Source organism: Parasteatoda tepidariorum, chromosome 1, assembly GCF_982258835.1.
Source record: "Parasteatoda tepidariorum strain Cologne lab strain chromosome 1, Ptep-v5.0, whole genome shotgun sequence".
NCBI classification, from domain to species: domain Eukaryota; kingdom Metazoa; phylum Arthropoda; class Arachnida; order Araneae; family Theridiidae; genus Parasteatoda; species Parasteatoda tepidariorum.
The window spans coordinates 96942079-96963861 of record NC_141755.1 but is presented as its reverse complement, the minus strand read 5'-3'; the positions used below and the strand labels follow the sequence as shown (position 1 = coordinate 96963861).

General features: G+C 27.9%; 1 protein-coding gene across 1 annotated transcript in view; it reads left to right on the top strand.

The window, feature by feature from the left end:
- LOC107441856 (uncharacterized) overlaps positions 1–21422 on the top strand; it is a 45070-nt gene extending 23648 nt beyond the window's left edge. The window contains exons 5-7 of the mRNA XM_087169309.1: positions 1195–1349; positions 6969–7081; positions 20723–21422. Of these exons, the coding sequence (XP_087025435.1) occupies positions 1195–1349; positions 6969–7081; positions 20723–20921 (467 nt within the window). The 3' untranslated portion in view covers positions 20922–21422. The remainder of the gene's footprint in view (positions 1–1194; positions 1350–6968; positions 7082–20722) is intronic.
- Positions 21423–21783: the final 361 nt, after the last annotated feature.

The following is a 21783-nucleotide window of genomic DNA, read 5'->3' as shown; positions in this document are numbered from 1 at the left end:
AAAACAGCAGATTATATTTATGGCAAAATTTTGTATTTTTGTCACTGCAGTGATTACAATCTTGTCAAATACCAGTATGGATTAAAATTGAACTATTAATTTTGTTCTTTTTAGAATTAACTGCTACCATTTGATATGGTGTATATGATTTTTCAAAAAATAGTTTATTATTTAATGTGTTGTTAAAAAAATGTCAATAATATATATTGTTAAAAAAATCAAGATTTTAAAAACTATCTAGCCTTTAGAATGTTTTAAATTAAGAACTTAAGGTATAGTATGTATAATATTTTATGTATAACATTTTAATATTGAAATATTGTTTTGTTTTTACATAAATAGGTACAATAACTGATATTCACCCCGTACATAAAACTAGTTTTCTATACTTGTGTTTCTTAAACTTTTTCATATTTGTCTGCAATTTCATATCTTTGGACTACTAAATAAAACTAAGGTAGTCCTTATGGACAAATTTTCATTGCTTATGTGAACCAAGTTTGCAAGTATAATCAAGCCCAATAGCCTGCACTTGTATTCTGCAAAAGGTCCAAGCAAGGAAACACTGACTTTCTAGGGGTTTATCCAAATGAAAATTTGGCCGTTTTGTAGCCCCATCACAAAATTCAAATTAGCAAATATTTTCCTTTCACAAAAATTTAATTAGTAATAGATGTCCTTTAACAAATTTGTAACAACGATCCCATTTAAAAGTTAAATTCATAGAAACTGCTCTTTCACAAATGTTTTATTTTGTAAAAATGAACCCATTATTAAGTTATAAAAAATTCCAATTTTTGAACGTACTTTTTACAATAATTGACTTTACTCTTGAAAAAGTAAATGAAGGTATTTTCATATCTTGTTGACAATATATCTTGACTCCATGTATGGCTAACACTATATTTCCAAAATTTTGTTTCGCATAATGGTTTATGCGCAACTTAAATATAAAAATTTCATTAAATTATAAAAAATGGAACATATTAACAAGAACAAAAATTTTTTACTTTTTTATCACCTTTTTAGAGCAATACTTTTGTTTTGGTTTTGCAAGTTATTCCAAATCAGGAAAAGTGCTTGGTAAATACATGATGTATGGATTGCTGAACATAATTTTAAATATCTATTTTGAACTTATATCCCTAAATAAGTCAACACATTATGTATAATTTGATTATATAATTATAACAGATGGTTCTGCCTTGTCACCACCATTGCCTCCGCAACCTCGCACATTCAATGATGGAGACTTAGTTTGGGGACAAATTCGAGGATTCCCGTCTTGGCCTGGAAAACTCGTTCCTCAAGAAGAAGTCAAAGGCACACATAAAACTGAAAATGGAAAGGTAAACAATTTTTTTTGTGCACTTTTCTGTCTGCTTTGATGTTAAAGGGCATAATTTCTATTATTTGATTGTCTGTTTATTGCAAGTTTTATTTTGTATAGAATATTTTAAAATTTACAAACAAAACTTTTTTCTTGACATGCGTTTTAAGACAATTTTACAGGATGCGTAGCGTTTTTAAAAAGTGATTAAGGGTGCTTTTTTCATGGGTATTTTTAAAAAGTGCTTAATTTTCTCTTCTTCAAAATGAGATTTTTCCTTTACTATGTTGATTTTCGATTCGAATTATGCAAGAAGACACAGTTTACATTGTTCTATTCAACGCTTTCACAATTAATTCAACCCCAATCGATTTCGGCGCATTGTCAGTCCGTAGCGTATGTATGAAACCGCCATTCGTTTTACATGATTCAAAATTTCATGATTTTTGACAATTGTCAAAAACAATGCCAAAAGTTTTTTATTTTTGACATGACGGTTAAAACAAGATAAAACCGTCAATTGTCAAAAACTTTCCAACCCTGCCTAATTAATGATATTTTAAGTGCTTAAAAATATTTTTTGAGTCCTTGAAAAGTGCTTAAAAGGTGCTTATTTTTTGTTGAATAATTTAGCTACGCACCCTGTAGAGATAGTTTTTTTTTTTTTTTGTAATTATGTATTTAATTGAAACAAATGAAGATTTTGATAAATATTACACTGGGGGACAATTTTATTTTGTTTTCTGTTTCATGAGAATTTTTGGATTCTTTCGTATTGCTGATTTCTAATCTTCAATCTGTTTCTCTCTCCAAGCTGCAGTTTTTTGTAAAACAAGTTTAAAAATATTTTATATAACAGAGAGACTCATAAATGTTGCAACAAACTTCTAAAAAATAAAGGCACATCATCAGGATTAAAATAGCATAAGAACTCCTGCCCCGAAATGCTATCGTATACTGCTAGAGGTGCTTCCCTATTTGACCAGGTTCAGAAGCTCGCAAGGAAACAGTTCCTAAAAGGGAAGTTTCCCTAGCGGCGCATGACGTTTCCGGACTTGAGTTTCCACACAATTTTATTCCAGATGATGTGTCTTTATTTTCTAGAAGTTTGTTGTGTTATATATGAAATTTTTAAACTTCAACAAAATATATAATAAGTATATTTCAACAAAAAATAGCACTAAAAAATTATGTAGCTTTAGGGGCAAAACCAATTTCAGATTTCAGATTCCCACATCCAAATTAGGCAACATCAAGTATTTGAGTAAATGTTACAAAAAATTTGTTCCTAAGTGTAATCTGTACAAACAGGTATGAGATCCTTCTTAAAATCTTAAATTTTCTTTTCTTTTCAATAATTTTTCTTCCTTTTATATTTTTATTTTTGGGAAAGTTGAAAAATACCCACAATGTCAAAAAACAACACACTTTTAAAAATTTATAAAAAACTAATTGAAATCAATTTTAAATTCCTATATTTATTAAAAATTGGTCAGGCTTTCAAATTTGGATTTTTCAAGTTGACTTATTCGAAGGTCATCCACTAATAATATTTTGTAAAGATATATATTGTGTTGCAAGAATCCTTTTTATTTTTTTTAATATTTTTTTCTTCCAAATGCTATATTTTTTATGTGTTGATCTATTAGTATATATTGAAGTCAATCTTCTCATTTCTGTGTAAAGTACTTGCTGTAAATTATTTTTAAAGTGAATCCTCTGTAAGGCTGAGACTCTCAAAACTAATATAATTGTCCTTTTACGAGAATTTCTGTTTAAGAAGTTCTTGTAAGACGTCTTATAACACACCATGTTAATTGAGAAATCTAATGACTGTGCATTGCTTTAACTAAATTAATTTATGTGACAGGAAAAATAGTACTTTTTTTATTTTTGCAGTTGTATTTTTAACATATTTTAGTTTTTAAAGTACATAAAATTGTTTGTAGTTTAGTAAACACAGTTAAGATTTTAAATTTTATTTAATTGTAATTATTTATATATAGTGAAATATAAAATTGTTTTTGAAGAAATTAAGTAGATTAACTAATATGTGTTAATCATGTTCAAACTATGTTTTGTAGTTGACTTTATTGTTAGATTAGCTCCATCTGGACATTTTTACAAATATTTTTCTATTTTATAGTGAGAACTATACAATGTATGGTACTGTAACAGAATTCTTTCTATGGCTTCCTACAAATATAGAATTTTTTCTATGGCTTCTTACACTTATATCATTTTGCAAGATATTTTTAATAGTATAATAAAAATAAATATGTATGTTAATAATTAATGATTACAGAAGTGCTTTGTATTTATGGAAAAGACCTACATATATAGAATAAAACTATATCTAAACTTTTTTAATCGGAAATCTTAGATTACAATTTATAAAGGAGGTAAACTTTTTAACTGAAAAATGAGTAAAATGTCTTTTGTTGTACAGTACAGAACCCGTTATCTGGAAATCAGAAAACCGGAAAACCAAATAACCGGAACAAAATTCGATAAATTTTCCAACCATTATAAAAAATAATTTTTTTTTTCCTTATGAAATTTTAGGATTTTTCGTTCTTTTTTGAAAGATGTTTACCTTACCATCATTTTGGAAATAATCATTAGTGTATTGCTCCATCGTTTTTTCTTCTTTTTAAGATTATTTCCAAAAAAAAATTTTTTTTAGTTGTGTTTAACAATAAAAAAACGGCTTTTTGTAGCGATTCAGAAAACCGGAAAAATCAGTTATCCGGAATAGCGATGGTCCCGATCGTTCCGGATAATCGGTTCCCTACTGTATTAAACAATAAAGAATATTGAAATAAATAAATTGACAGAAATACAAACCAGAATTGACGTATGCATTGACAGAAATACAAACATTAATACCAAAAAAGTAATCTACTACAAGTGGAACTTTTAAAATAGTTTACGGTGCATTGAATGAACTAAATTTCAATGTTGTCAAGTTTGTTTGTTTTCAGTATCAATAATGTGTAGAACATCTTTGATTCTGTATTGCTATCTTTCCTCATTTCCTGTTGTTTTCTAGAAGTAGGAAAAAAAAAAAACTGTAGACATCTGATGGCTGAAACAAGAAATTACCTTAAGATTTTTAGAAGTTCTGGTTAAAAAGTTTCGTTTTCAGAAAAATATTTTTCTGAAAATTATTTTTTTTAATTTATTTTTTCTTTTAATTGAAGTTAATTTCTAATTAATAAAGTGAAAAAGTATAAAATAATGGATGATAATTTTTTACACATAAATAACATTCTTAAAATTTAAAGCAGAAAAATATGTTTTGCATCCAATTATCAGAGATGATTGTGCTCCGGAAAAAATCCGGATTTCCGGATTTTTCACTAACTGTGATTCGAAAGTTTCCAGAGATCTAAGGTCTTAAGGTTTTAAGAAGTCATCGATCCCATTTATGTACAAAATTTCTTGTATATTTTATTTAAAAATATTAGAACTAGAAGACACTCTTTCATTTGTAAATATTTTTTTGTTGTTAGAATAATAAAGGAGGATAAAGATAAAAGTAAACTTATACATATATATTCATTTAAATTATGCTGCATCTAATTTATTTAGAATTTCATGTTTTGAAAATGTGAATGATCTAAATTTATAACGACATTAATTTTTTGAAATGCGTCATTAATGATTTTACTCAAGAAATTTTCAGGATTTTTGAGTTGAGCTTACAATTATCCCTGAATTATATTTTGCTTCAACGTATAAAGGAATACATATTCTAGTATTATCGGCAATATTCAAGCATTTTTGAAAAAAGGCACACTCCTTTTTGCGACGTGTGATCATTTTAAAAACCAGCATTTTGAAAATCCTTTAATCCGGGGAAAAGTAACAGGATGCGTAGCGTTTTTAAAAAGTGCTTAAAGGTGCTTTTTTCCATGAATGTTTTTAAAAAGTGCTTAATTTTCCTTTTTCCGAAATGTGATATTTTTCTTTACCATGTTGATTTTCGCCACAAATTATGCAAAAAGACTTCGTCCTATTCAACGTTTTCACAATTAATTCAACCCTAATCTATTTCGGCATTACTGCCGGTCTGTAGTGTATGAAAGCACCATTTGTTTTACATCTTTGATGAAATACTTGGGGATCCGCACTTGCGTATACTGAGCTGGATTCAGTGATAAGGATTTTTGACTATCATGTGCAACCCTGCTGCATTTTGCAACAGATTCTCAATTTCAGACTTCATTTTCCGCCCTCTGTAATAGAATCGAAAAATCTCTGGAATTTTTGCTGATTAAAGGGACCAACTAAACATTGTCAATTTTTTTTTCTCTATTAGTGATAGAAAATTTCATTTCTCTTGTTAATTTTATTGTTTTTGACGCGCCATCGTCTTTGGCACTGTAAATAAAACTGGATAAAACCATCAGTTGTCAAAAACTTGCCAACCCTGTCTAATTATGCCAACCCTGTCAAAGTGCTTAAAAATATTTTTTTAATTCTTAAAAAGTACTTTAAAGATGCTTATTTTTTGTTGTGAGATTTGGCTATGCACTCTGAATAATAAATGGAATTTTAAAATCAATGTGAAAATGAAATGAAGTATTCCCCCACCCCTTCCATGATTTGAGAAAAGTAATCCTTTAAGAACTATTCTGCAGAAAAATGTTTTGCAAAACAACTTATATTACATCAAAACTTGGGTTGTAAAGAAAACCAAAATTTTTTGCATTCTAAATGAAAAATCTTTTTGTAAGAATTCTGCAACAATGTTGCCCTCTCACTGTGATTCTGTCACAGGGATGGTACTTATCTATAATAACTGTTCTATCAACAGCTGTCCTGTTTATATTGCATTTTTTTCTGTATCTGCTTCTCAGCCTGTTGTTTTGCAATTCGTAAAAATTCAAAAGTGGCTTTAAGTTAACTCATGAGGAATTAATTTTTATTGCTTGAATGCTTCTCTGCCTCTATACATGTATCTGTGTATGTTTGGTTTTTAATTTGTAGATAACACTGTTTTATATGCCTGTACATTTAGAGTAGGAGTGCACAACACAACACAGGGTTCGAAATCAACCATAGTTTGTTGGTTCGGGACCACTAAAATTTTACTCTGATCAACATAAAATAATTTTAATTAGTCTCTCTCACTAGCAACTGATGTAAGGAGGTTGTATGCCTCTTTGGGTTTTGGTGTTGCTTTTGTTGCAAAATAGCATATTTCATCATGCTAGTGAATATCACACATCCTCTTTGCTGTAAATTTTTCATTTAAATTAATTTTATTTACATTTTCTTTTTGCAAAAAATCTAATCGAGACATGAATAAGTATACTAAAATCCACTAAAAACCTGTGCAAAACTTCATTTCTTTCTTTTCATTTTGAAATCACGTTGAATTTGCTGCACCTTAGTTTTTAATTTTTATTACGAATTGATGTTGTTATTACTTTAAAGAATATTTAAGTTATTGACTAAGTTAACAAAATTTATTGTAGTTTCTGAAAGTCATGATTTTTCCAAAGGCCCTTCTTTCAAAAAGATTTTGCATCCCTAGTTTAGAGATTAATATTATTACGTTTGATGTTTTTCTAGTGAATGTTTTTTTATAATTATATAATATTTATTTATTTATTTATTTCAAAACTAGCTTTGGGTGAGATGGTTTGGTGATCATACTTTAACTCAAGTAGAACCTGACAAGTTAAAAACTTTGTCAGAAGGTCTCGAAGCACATCATCGAGCCCGGAAAAGACACAGAAGGTATTATTGTTTTTATTTATACACATTTTAATTGTTTGAAACATATTCAAGTTTAATTACAATAAATTACACTTAATTTATTTTGATAGATTATTCTATCACATGTTGTATGCACGCACTCTATTGTGTTACAATACTTATAATTTATAATTTGAATATAATTTACATATAAAGTAAAATAAAAATAATTTACATATATCTAACATAATTTGCATATAATTGAATTATAATCCCAATTGTATACTTTAATTCTAGATAAATAAGCAACACATTTGTCTAATCTAGCTATACAACCGAAAACTAGCAATACTCTCATGATTTTTGCTAGTTTCAACATCAGCTAGTCTTGCTAGTACAGTAGGGAACCGATTATCCGGAACCATCGCTATTCCGGATAACTGATTTTTCCGGTTTTCTGAATTGCTACAAAAAGCCGTTTTTTTTTTTATTGTTAAACCCAACTAAAAAAAAAATTTTGGAAATAATCTTAAAAAGAAGAAAAAAACGATGAAGTAATACACTAATGATTATTTCCAAAATGAGGGTAAGGTAAAAATCTTTCAAAAAAGAAAGAAAAATCCTAAAATGTTATGAGGAAAATTTTTTTTTTTTTTAAAAAATGGCAAGAAAATTCCTCGAATTTCGTTCCGGTTTTCTGATTTCCGGATAACGGGTTCTGTACTGTATTAACATCTTCAAAGATTGTGAATGTTAAATTTTAGTTAATATCTATATTTTAATTAGAGTTTTAGAGTAGCTATGCTAATTTCTTTGATATGAGGGAAACATAAAACTATATAAGTTATTGATTCATGGCCTATGTTTTGAATGATTAGTTACCAAGTATTGCAGATTTCAATTTAGTTATCCAGGGTTTTAAAAAATGATATTACAATGATTTGCTTTTTGGATAAAACATGATTTTATCATCTTACATTGCTTTTTAGTTCTATTCTGTCTAATGCATATTCTACTATTTTGTCTAATGCATATTGATTGTTATATAGCTAGTGTTTTCTTTTTCCTTCTTTCTTAAACTTTTTTAAAATGTTTTTATGTCTCTGAACTTCTTTCACAAAAACTCAGATGTATTCATATTTGACTTAAAAAGTTTTGACTTTTCAAAAATGACTAAAAAGTTTAAATGTACTCTCTTAAATATATGGTTGTACTCAAATTATCCATAGTAATTTAGATCAACCCCTTTTTTTAAAACTTATTTGACATTGCATCACTTTTTTCAGTAGTGTAATTTGATACTTCGCTAATTAGAATTTTTTATTTATTTGTTGCTTAAGAAATGATCTGTTCTTAGACAAAGAGTGTAAGCAGGGATGAGATTCTTCCGCGGTTTCGCGGATTTCCTCTTTTTTTCAGATTTTTCCATTTTTCCGCTGAAATTTTTTTTTGCACTAGTTAAAATATTTTATGAGGAATTTAATTTTCCGCGGAGCGAAATCATTGAAGTCCTTATTCCTCCCTCTGAAGTTTGTCTAAAAATCATTTTCCAGGGAGAAAACTAGTTGACCTTTATGTAGGGATGATTTTCTTTTTTTGTCTCTCGAATTTCAGCCTTTTTATCTAAAACTCCGATTCTCTAAAAGTTTCGTTTTTTTTATATAAATATCCCGCTTTTCTTTTAAAATTCAGTCGTTGAAGTAAAATAATTATATTTATTTACGATTTTCAAAGATAAACAGAAAATTCAAACTACCTCCTAGCTGCTAACCCTTCCGCATTTTTACTTATATTAGCTATTTTTTCCGATTTCATGCACAGAAAATAAGATTTTCCGTATTTTTTATTTGTTGGCGGGATAGCTCGTATTTTCGTAATTCAGACGTCGCAGCTTCTTTTATTCTGGCGTGAAAACAAACAAAGAAAAGCGAGAAAAAAATAGAGGTGGATTTGCGGTGAAAATATTTATTTGCTCATTCAATTAATCTTGTAAATTTTTATTTATTATATCTAAACAAAAACAATACAAACAAGCCTTTTAGAAATCCCAAGTCCAGATTCAGCAAATATCTCGATTTTTATTCACGCGATTTTAATATCAAACATCGATTTTCGTATTTACCTGATTTAAAAGTTGCGCATTGCGATTCTTATTTACGCTATTTAAATATCGTTCATTATGATTCTTATTTACGAGATTTAAAAATCCAATATCGTGTTTTGTATTTATATATTTTTAAAATCGCGATTTTATTATCAAACATCGATTTTCGTATTTACCTGATTTAAAAGTCGAACGTTGCGATTCTTATTCAGGCGATTTAAATATTGTACATTACGATTCTTATTTACGAGATTTAAAAAACCAATATCGTGTTTTGTATTTATGCATTTTTAAAATCGCGATTTTATTATCAAACATCGATTTTCGTATTTACTTGATTTAAAAGTTGAACGTTGCGATTCTTATTCAGGCTATTTAAATATTGTACATTGCGATTCTTATTTACCAGATTTAAAAAACCAATATCGCGATTTGTATTTACGAGCTTTTAAAACCCTATGTAGCAATTCGTATTCACCCGAGCTTAAAATCCAATGTCGTGATTCGTTTTGCGGTTGTAATATCGCGCGATTTAAAAATTATGCATCGTGATCTAAAAATTACGCATCAAGATTTGTATTTTCGCATTTTTTAAATTCGATGTAGAGTTTCATATTTATGTGATTTAAAAGCCTTATATCGGGATTTATAATCACATGGTTTACAAGTTTAAAAATCGCAATTTTTTTGTCAAATTTTTGTTTATATATATATATATATATATATATATATATATATATATATATATATATATATATATATATATATATATATATATATATATATATATTTTTTTTTTTTTGGATTCCCTCTTTTTTTACTTTCTGACTACTCTCATCCCTGTGTAAGGAAAGTTTTCATGATACTTACTATCTTTCTCTGATGAGTGAAAAAATCCCTACGATACTGTTTAATGTTGGCATAACTTTTACAATGATTTAAGTAGAACTTTTACTTCTTAACTAAACTAAACTTATAGTCAATGTTTTATAGTTTGTCTTTAGAAAGAATTCCTCTCACCACAAATTCTAAAGCCATCTGCTGCTATGTAAACGAAATAGCACATTTAAAAGAAGGGAGCTTCTCTCTCTTTTGATTCCCTTTCTCTCGCCAACCACAACTAAAACCTCTATTTAATACTGACCCAACAACCCTATTTGAAATAGTTGAAACTCCTAACTATAGTCACTACCCAGTGTTTTCATTACAGAAAAAAAAATGGGAGAGAATTTCTCATCCTTTCTCAAAAACAGGGTGAGATTTCAAAAAGTCAAGTGAAATTTCTAAAAGTTAAGAAAACACTAATAGACTTGGAAAAAAAAATACTTCTTTATTTATAATACATTTTTAACATCTTCTAATTTTTAAAGCATTAATATTTCTGCTGTATCATCATATGGAAAATGTTCTACATCTACTTTTTCATCAGCTATTCTCATTAGGTTGCTCAAATGCTTATCAGCCAATCTGTTAGGATATTTTGTCTTAATTCGGTTTTGGTTGATAAATGACCTTGCAACAGATGCTGAACTATTCGGAATCACGAAGTAAATTTGTAGCATGGTGCACACACTTTCCTATCCCTTACTTCTGCTAGCATAGGCTTTTCAATTATTTCTGTTATAGAATAGTGAAGTTTGTTGAGGTTATTTCCATGCTCCATGTTTTGTTTTGTTTTTGTAATGAAGACATTGAGTGCGCAAACTTCTCGCGTAAATCATTCTTTAAGGCGAGAAAAAAAAATATGCGATATTCTCGCGCTGTAGTGAAAACACTGCCACCATTGTTCCAGATGACTGGCGAAGGAAGTTTTTTCCATCGAAAGACTTAATATAAAATGAAAAAAATGATGAAAAATGACGCCAAACATTTAGACAAAATAAACTATTTCAGTGATGAGTCATCTATATTGAACGCAGAATCATATATGAGGGGTTGCTACACTACCTGGAAAATCAGGAAAAGTTGGGAAATTCGGAAAATGTCCAAAAAGTCTGGGAATTTAACTTTTTTGTGCCAAAATCTGAAAAAGTTAAGGAGTTCGCTTTGGCATGTGCTAAATATGCGATCTTTGCACTAACATTTCCCGTAGAAAACATTTCCTACTAAAGAGTTTTGTTTTCACCCATTTTCAGAAAACCGTATCATGTCATGGTTTTGTGACTTAGAAAACTTTCAATAGGGGAAGGGTTTTTGGTTGCTATTTTGACCACAACACTGTCTGCACACACTGTGATATTAGACTGAAATTTATTAAAAATATATCTGGAAAAGTCAAGGAATTTTGTTCTATTTGAGTAGCAACCCTGTGTATGACTAATAGTTTTTAATAGACAGCTAATTTTATAAATATTTGAGGTATGATAATTTTATGCATCAGAAATACTAATGTATTATATATACAAATTGTTATTAAAAGTGAAAAAAAAAATAGGAAATGTGATTACTTTTCGGAAGCATTATATAATTCAGTTTCAGTCCATTATATTAATTAATTTATCTGTAAATTTTAAGTGAGGATCATATATAATGTGGAGAAAATTTGTATATTTTTAAAAAATTTTACCAACCATTCATGCAATTTTGTAAATTCCCTAAACCAGCATTTCCAAAACAGAAAGCCTTTGAAGGCAATTTTTGTTTGGTTGCAATGAATCATATTTGAGTATTTTTCATATTAGACTTGAATTTTTCAAAACTTATAGCTATTAATGTTAATCCTAGCATAAATGCTATGATTGACATTGATATAATGCCAGGTGGCTCTGCCTCCTGTTTGACGTTACTTTACAACCCTTGGAACTGGTTCTAGAGTTATTGTTAGATTTCTTTGCACCGTTGTTATTTTTAGATTGGAGAGTAAATTCACCTCTATGACCTTTAACAAATTACCTATAAAGTTTAATAAAAAAATCAATATATTTTGGTAAAGTGAGATTTGTTCCTTGGGCACTAATTAAAAACTTGGAAATTGGAAATCTTTAAAAATTTAATTGTAAGTATTTGCTAATGTTGAATTATATATTTTAATCTTTTTATAATATATCTTAAAATAGAGTCAGTAATTTGGGTTTCAATATGCAAAACATGTTAAAAAATATAGAAAAATGTAAAAAAAATTGCTGCAGCTGATTTTAGTAAGTTTTATATTGAGAAACCTTATTGATGGAAGAAAAAAACTATATTCTCTCTAAAGCCTACAGGGATGAGATTTTACCTCTTTTTAGTGGATTTCCGCTTTTTTCACTTTTTATCTCTTTAAATTTAAGTTTTTTTTAATCAAAAATTCAGATTTTTCTAAAAATTTCGCTTTTTTTATATGTATTCCGCTTTTTCAGAAGATTCGTTGATTTTCAAAGAGAAACAGAAAATTCAAACTACATAGCTAGCAATCCTTTCTCATTTTTACTTATTATAGTTATTTCTCCCCTTTTACTCACAGCAGATAAGATTTTCCAAATTTTTTACCAGCCCTCCAGATCCGATTTTTGTAGTTGAAACGACGCTGCTTCTGACAAGCCTTTTAGCCCATGCCTGGAATCTGCTAATATCTCGATTCTTATTCACACGATTTTAATATCAACATAGCTTTTCATATTTGCGTGTTGCGATTCTTATTCACGCGATTTGAATATTGTACATTACGATACTTATTTGCGAGATTTAAAAATCCGATATTGTAATTCGTATTTACGCCTTTTTAAAAACCTATATAGCGATTCGTATTCACGCAAGTTTAAAATTAATGTCTTGATTTGCTCGTTGCGGTTTATAATATCAAACATTGATTTTTGTATTTATAAGTGAGTTTAAAATAAGGCATTGGGATTCGCATTCACGCATTCTAAAAATTATGCATCATAATTCTTATTTATGCAATCTAAAAATTACGCATCATGATTCGTATTTACGCGATCTAAAAATTACGAATCGTGATTTGTATTTACACGTTTTAAAAATTCTATATCCCAGTTTGTATTTCCTCATTTTCAAAATCGTATATCTAGTTTCATATTCATGTGATTTCAAAATCCGTAATTATTATTCATATTCACTCAATTTTAAGATCAACTATCCCGATTCTTGTAAGAAGTAAATTTTTTTTTTAATTAGTTACTATAAAGGTAACTGTTTTTCTAACAGCGATTATTAGTATATGTAAGTGTTACAACATCAGAGAAACTGGAAGGGAATATATTCAGAACTTACATTCTGTGCTTGCAAAGCAGAAAAAATAGGATTTGTCACAAGATGTTTGAAGATGACCTAACGAATAAATATAGCAAACATAAAAGATATAGCAAACAAAAACAATCACTTAAAAAGGGATTTAATTTAATTTTTTTTCGGAAAAAGAGTTAATTAACTCATCATCAAAATTTTATTTATAATTGCTGTTATTTATGCTATAAAAGGCAAAATTCTTATCAAATAAAAAACAATTATCTAAACAGTTGCTGATTGTCATGTAATTTTTCAAACTAAAATACCAATTTTTGTATGTTAATGAGTTACTATATATTTCTACTTCACTGTTATTAATATGTTTCAAAGGGCTCTAGTTAGATTAGACTATAATATGAACATAATGATTCGGTCCATTGTTAAAGTTTTTTTTCCAATATAATTTAAGAAGTAATATCACTGATATATTTGCTATAAATCACATATCAGTATTTATTAAAAGTATTCTCAGTAGTTTTAATTTGCTAAACCAGGTAGTCTTTCAAGTAATAATTGACTCTTATGTGAACTGAGGAAAAATATAATTTCCAGCTTTATTTTTTCAATTGGTAATTTTTATTTTCACTAAATGTTAAGTAGCAACGTAATCATTTATATAATAATAGATTAGTACACAATTGTATGTCAACACATTATTTATTACCGTATATTCCGGCGTATAACGCGCACTTTTAATACAAAAAATAACATTGGAATTTACGGGTGCGCGGTATACACCGAATATTAAAAATTATTGATTAAAAAAATGTAAATACTATAGAAAAATACTTTTATTTTAAAGAAATAACATACCTTTACCTATATACTTTATTGATTTTCGTTATTACATAAATAGTTCATTATATTCGTCTTCCGTTATTTCTTCAGGTTCGTCATCACAATCTGTTTCGTCTTCTTAATCTGTGTTACCCTCATCCATAAATAAACAGCCATCTTCTGATTCGACCCGATTATTTGAAATACTGCATTTTTTGAATGATTTTCTAACCATCTCAGGCTTAATTTCATCCCATGCTTTTAATATCCATTCGCACACTGTTTCCAAACTTGCATGACGCATATGTCCTCCTTTCGTAAAGGTTTTCTCGCCATCCAACATCCAAGTGTTCCATTGTTCTTTTAAATTGGCTTTAAATGGTTTGTTTAAGCATACGTCCAATGGCTGAACTTATAGTGTTATTCCGCCCGGAATAACTGCCATATCGGTGTTACATTCTTTCAACAATTTTTTTGTATTATCAGTAAGGTGGGACCTAAACATGTCCCACACTAAAAGGCTTTCTGGTTATCTATTGATACTAGACAAGATATTGCACATGTACAATCCAAATTTTCGTGCGCGTTATACGAAGAGTATATCTTAAAATTTAAAAAAAGTTATTAGAAATTATGGGTGCGCGTTAAACGCCGGGGCGTGTTATGCGCCGGAATATACGGTACCTTAAACTGTCTGGAATTTATTATTAAAGGGTTGTGCTTGCGTAAAACTTACGATCGTGGAAATTCAGCTTTTTTGCCTTTTGGCTAATCTCATCCCTGAGCCTAGAAATAGTGATTCAGTTTCAGTAATTTTTGGAGGGCAGAGGCATTCCATGCATACCAGCAAACTTCTGCAAAATGAATGTCTGTAACCCAATTCATTCTTTTTTTAATGATTTTATAATGCCATTCAAAACAACATGTTTTTTCTAATAATCTAAATTTGTAAGTAATTTTTTTCAAGAAACTCAAGGAAATTTAATCCAAGTTTAAGTAAACTTTTTTTGTTGGAGAGAAGAAAAAAAACTTTGTGAAAATGTATGGTAATACCACAGATTTATTACATTTAAATTAACATTACTGCACTAATAAAAAGTTTTTTTTAAAATTATCAAATTAATCATGTTATAAGGTTTCCAAATTTATTTGCCCTAATGAATAAAATTATGGTTTTGGAAATATTGCTCTAGATAAAAAAAAATTTCAGCTGTTTTTCTTTTACATTAAGAAATAATGGGAGGAGCAGCAGCTCTAAAATTTTGGGTACCAGTCGTAAAGATTCCAGTAACGATCAGTTAATACTAATAAAACAATGTCCATCCAAGACATTGCAATATTAATTTTCTAAAAAAAATTATCTGAATTTCTCTCAATTTTCTATTGTTATACTTAAATTAAGTTTCAAATAAATACTAAGGTGGAGCAGAAAATAAAATGATTCCTTCCTAATATCTATGAGTAATAACCTGAAGAAAATTTGGTGTTAAATTTTCAGGTAAAAAAATGTAACTTGCAAAACTAGTGTAAAAACATGATTTTGGGCAAAATTTTTGACTTAAGCTTAGGATAAATTTAGAATCCCTGTAATCGCAGCTTTCTAAAAATACTTTACTTTTGTTTTTACTCTAATTATTAACAAAGTTATAGTAGTTTTTGTGCAAGGTGATAACAGTGGATAGACTAGTGATTTTAAATCTTTAATGCTTTATCTCAAAATCAGGTTTTTTTCATATTTTACACTATCTTGCACATGATATCTCATATTTTTTTAAAAAATAATTGTCTGCAATTTTTCATGAGTGTTTATGGTTAAAGCAATCTTGTTTTGAAATACAGACTAAGAGAAAAAAGTAGAATTTCATTTTTTATGCATTTATTTTGCTCGAAGACATGCAAATTTTTTTAAAAGTTTGCTTTTTTAACTATACAATATGATCCCTAACTCAGTAAGATGAAATATGCACTTGCTTTTAAGACAATTGTTCAAAACATGGTTAATAGCCTTCTAAATAAAATCCTCAAAGGATTATTTTGGTTTGGGTGATAGAATTTTTTTTTACGGTGTTTAGCGTTTATGCATAAAAATGCCTTATTTTTACTTAAAAATTACCATTTAAAAAAATTAATTAATAATATTTCTTTTGCTAGTTTTATTGGTTTTTACACATGATAAAACATATAAATTAGTTTTTAAAAATTTTATATTAATATTTAAAAAAAAGTTGTTGAAATTACTTGGATACTCTAAACAATTTGTTCCCTGTTGGATGTTATATAAATAATTCGGAAGTATGTAAAAGATTTCTTTCCTAATATTTTTTATATTAATAGGTCTTTAGAGATACAGAGCAAAAATATTCTTGGAGAAAGTGTCCTAAGGCTGAAATTTAGAGATTAATCGAGATTATTATTTTTCTTTTTAGATTGAAAAAAAAAGAAAGTAAATCATACTTGCATAGGAAATGTAGTTCATTTATTATTTTCTGATGATAAATCATATTTTAATGATAGTTTTATTTTCCATAAATTTTTTTTCAACTGTCATATTTACAAAGATTTAAAGCTTTTATAGTAAACTTTTTTTTACGAAAAAAATAATACGTAAATAGAAAATACAAAAATATTAATAAAAAATGAAAAGCAATTAAATAAATAAATAAGAAATAGAAAAAACAATGCTAAGGAAATTTAAAGTTTGCGAACAAAAGGCTAGTAAAATTCTCAAAATAAACAGAGATAGCTTTTTATAATTTTTAAACAAAATTTTATACTGTTGAAAATTAAAAATCACATTCATGCTCTGAGGAATGAACTTTCCTTTTTTTTCAGTATATTTCCTGAATTTGATTCAAAAATTCTAAATTAAGAATAATTTTTTAAACAGGGTTACAGGGAGAATAGGGAAAACCTGGAATTGTCAGGAAATTTTATTTTGATTCTAAAAAGCAGGGAATAGTCAGGGAAAGTGGCAATTTCTTTAAAAAAAACTTGGAAAATTCCTGTATCATACCTGGAAAATAACCGGTCTCAGAAATCTCGTCAGCAACACGAATTAGTTATTGAGATTATAGTTAAATAATTAGTTATTGAGATTATAGTTAATAAGTGTCGCAAAAATGTCCCATTTTAGCGACACTTAATGCTTTCATCCTTATTTGATGAATTTTTTTCTTTTTGCTCACCAAATCTAATATTTGACATTACAAATAAAAAATCGAAGTTTTCTGTTGAAAAATTGCATGGTGTCTATAAAATATGGTCATAATTTTCATTGGAATTTTCTTGATATACCTAGGAAAGTCAGGGAATTTTTTTTTTTGAAATTGAGTGGGAACCCTGTTTAAAGTATACCATTTATGTCTGAATTGTGTTTTAAAATTATGCTTAAAATGAAATAGGTTCTTAGAACTGTTTCTGATTAAGGTTAATTTTGAATGTTTAGAGAACAATTTTCAAAGATAGTTTGTTTTATTTTAACTATTGAACTATAGCTGCTTTACATTGTAATCTCAAGAGAAATGTAATCACCTTTTTAAACATATGATCAAATTAAATAATTAAATATATATATATATGTATGCTTATTCCTAACATTTTTTTATTGAGCTATTAATTCTTATTCAATAATTATTTTAATAAGAATGTTTTTTTTAAAAAAAAATGTTTTTCTTTCTCTATAATTATTATGTAGCTATATTATTTTGGAAAAGAACTGTGTTGATAAGTTTAAAATAAATGTGATTAAATTTATTAATTATTTCTATTAATTGTTATTCTTAATTTATTTTTTAATTTTTGGCTTATTCATCTATAAAATGTTGTTAATTAATAAAATATTGGCCCGAAGAATGCTCTCAAATATTCCCTAAGATGATAGTATTCCTTAAGCAAGTCTCCCAAAAGTTATTACTGAAAATTTCTCATGTGTCTATACTCTGTAGCATTTTTAAAAAGGCAATTCCCTCGTAGTATATACTATTGTTTTTTTTATTTATTTGAAATTAAAAAAAATCATGAATTTTTATTTTCTATCAGTCAAGCTTTCAGTATATTTTCGACTTCTAATACCGCATCTTGTTTTCACATTATGCATTTCAGTTAATTTCTTTTAAGAAATAACTGTAAAACATTTTGGTACAGCATAAAAAAAAGCTGTATGTTCAAAACAATAGTGTAATAATAATTTATTAGGATAAAGAATTTTTTGTGTACGGCTGAGCATTTAAATTAGATTTTAAGAAATCACTATTATCTTTAACCATTATAAGTTTTTAGAAGAACTTGTTGAAACAAAAATAAATTTCTATTATTCAATGTTCTTTCTAATATCAAAAGGAAATTTAATTAAATTCTGTTAATTCTATTAAACAGGGATGAGATTTTTCCGCTTTTTAGCGGATATCCGCCTTTTTCACTTTTGTCTCTTGAATTTCCGCCTTAATATCAAAAACTCCAATTTTCTAAAAGTTTCAGTTTTTTTTTTATAAATATTTCGCCTTTTCTGAAAATTCAGTCGTTGAAATAAAATAATTATATTTATTTCCGATTTGATATATAGATAAGATATATTGAAGATTCTAACTACGTAGCTGCTAACCCTTCTACATATCTACCTATTTTAGCTTTTACGAGCAGAAAATAAGATTTTCTTAATTTTTCCCCCTCCGCTAGATAGCTCGTATTTTAATAACAAACATCGATTTTCGTATTTACCTGATTTAAAAGTTGGGCTTTACGATTCTTATTCACGCGATTTCAATATCGTTCATTGCATTTCTTATTTACGAGATTTAAAAATCCAATATCGCGATTTGTATTGAGGCATTTTTAAAATTCTATGTAATGATTCGTATTCACGGCGAGTTTATCCAATGTCGTGATTTGTTTTTGCTGTTGTAGTATTCAACATCTATTTTCGTATTTACACGTGATTTAAAAATTAGCCTTTGGATTCGTATTCACGCCATTTAGAAATTATGCATCGTAATTCGTACCTACGCAATCTGAAAATTACGCATCATGATTTGTATTTTCAAATTTTTGAAATCAAATATCGAGTTTCATTCACGTGATTTCAATATCGTGATTTATATTCGCACGATTTTAAAATCCAAGATCGCAATTCTTGTAAAAAGTAATTTTTTAAAAAAATTAGTTCCTATAAATGTGGCAGTTTTTCTATAACATCAGCGAAACTGGATGAGAATATGTTACTGATATTTTTGCTATAAATCACGATTTACTCGCATGAAAATTCAGCTTTTTTACCTTTTGGCCAATCTCATCCCTGATTAAAATTCTGTTAATTTTCAAATATAAATGATTTTAGTGTAGAAATATAAAATTAATTTCGGATATCTAAATAAACTAAAAACTAAACTGAACTTAACTAAAAGTGTATAAGCTGTCAGAAAATAATATATTCAAGTCAAATATTTTAATAGAATTATATGATTTATTTTAGTGAAAAATTTAATTGTAACCTTTAAAGTCAATTTTAACGCATTTTTTAAAAGAAATTAAAGTTAAATATTTTATATTATTTTAATACTCATTTCTTTGTTAAAAGAGTGTTTTAAACAAAAGATGTTGAGTCATTTTCGATTTTTTCCAATTTTATTTACAATTACTCCACTTTCTCACACTGACCTTTAAGAAATAGATTTCGTTTGAGAGAGACCCTACCTTAGTTTTTGAGTCAGTGAAATGATTTTTTTTTAATAGTAAATTCTTATAAATTAAATTTTTTTGTTTCATGAATAAATTATTTATTTTAAAGGCAGCTCTTGTGTTTGCTTACAACTGAATTAAATGTATGTCAATTTGTTTTATTCTGTGCTAAAGTATTTAGTTAACCTTTTAGGTTTCAAGCAAGTTTTTAATAAAGTTTTGCAAAGTGCTAGGTTCAAGTAAGGTCTCGTGTCTGAGTTAAACAATTGGTAAATTATTTTTTGCGACTACTCTAAATGTATTTATATCATATTTGTTTTACTCTGTGCTAAATGCAAGTAGGTTAATCCCAGTTTCTTGCTTGAGTTAAACAGTTTCTTTATTACTTGTTTTGTGCAAAAAACTTAATGATTTGGTCATTATGAAGTGTTTATTTTTTTTAACTGGGCAATTCCACAGTTAACAAATGTATATATTTTAACAGTATATAATTTAAGAGCATGTAACTCAGTAAATTTTTTCTCAGTAAATTTAAATTTATTATAATTTTTCTGAAAATAACTCTTGGTATCAATTACACAGCCTCTAATATGTTAAAAATTTTTTTTAAATTAAAAACTGCGTTACGGATGTAACACAGTGTTAGGTCCGCAATAGCCAGCTTTTATTTTGATAAAAAATTTTCAATTTTTAAAAATTAATAGAAATTGGAGTAAATAATGTCAATGATACTAAGAGTTATTTTAAGAAAAGTTATTTAAACTGCTCAATTTTTTTTGAAGGAGTTAAATGCTTTTAAATTCTACAAATATGACATTCGCAAATGATGGAATTGGCCAGCTATAAATATTTGGTTCAATTCTATCCTAAAAACAGTTATTAAAATAAAGTATGTTGTTTTTCAGGGGTCGCAAAATGAATTCTCAACTCGAGAATGCGATTCAGGAGGCGATGATGGAACTAGATCGCCAAGCCTCTGACTTCATAACCGATACAGAAGAAGAGAGTTCTGTTCTCTCTGTAGAGCTTGCATTACCGGACAGCTCAATGTCTCCCACGTGTTCTCGGACAAACAAACCCAGGGGAGGTTACAAACGTAGATAGCAGTGCCTATTGTTTACTCCAGAGTGCAAACAAATGTGAAACTGAAACCTTGTGTTTGTTATATATATATATATAAATGACGGATTCAAAGAAATTCTTACTAATAAAATATATAGCTGCTGTTGAAGCTTATAATTTTGAGCTAACCATATGTATAAAGTCAATGAAATTTTACTCGCTATATATACTCGCGGAGGGGTTCATTTCCTAAGACTAGGAAAACCCTTGTGCGAAATGGAACTCTTGTAAATGAAATGAGCTGTAAAGTGGCTTGTTTTTTTATCGACAAATGTAAATGTTACAAAAAATATTGTGAAAAATGTTGTTTTTGTTTTTATTTTTTATGCCTAAGCATAAAGTGATGCGTCCACGCTCAATGTAGTCTATTTCTTCCTTAAGGATTTGGTTGTTATCGCATGATGTTTGTTGTGTGTGCATGTGCTTTGTGCACCCATTTTTAGCAAAACTGTTCTTTATGAGATTAAAATCTTATGCACATTAGTGAAATTTGTCTTTCTGTTTTAGTTACAATCACACATTTTTTTTTTACTTTTGTCTTCCACTGACACACTATTCATTACATTTGTAAATAATAGAACATCAATAAAATTTAGAAAAAAACAAAGTATGATCTATGTTATTTACATTTATAAAGTATTATTGTTTCTGGAAATTTTTTAAAAATAATGTGTGTTTTGCTTAAAAGAAAAAAAAAAGATTTAATGAGTGCAATGTGGAAAAGAAGGTATAAAATTATTATTTTCATTTGTAAATATACAAACCATTCTATTCCTGGGTTTGTTAACTCTTTAAAGACCAAGTGGCCTGAAGAAGTCCGGACTACTTAACGACCGACTGGGGT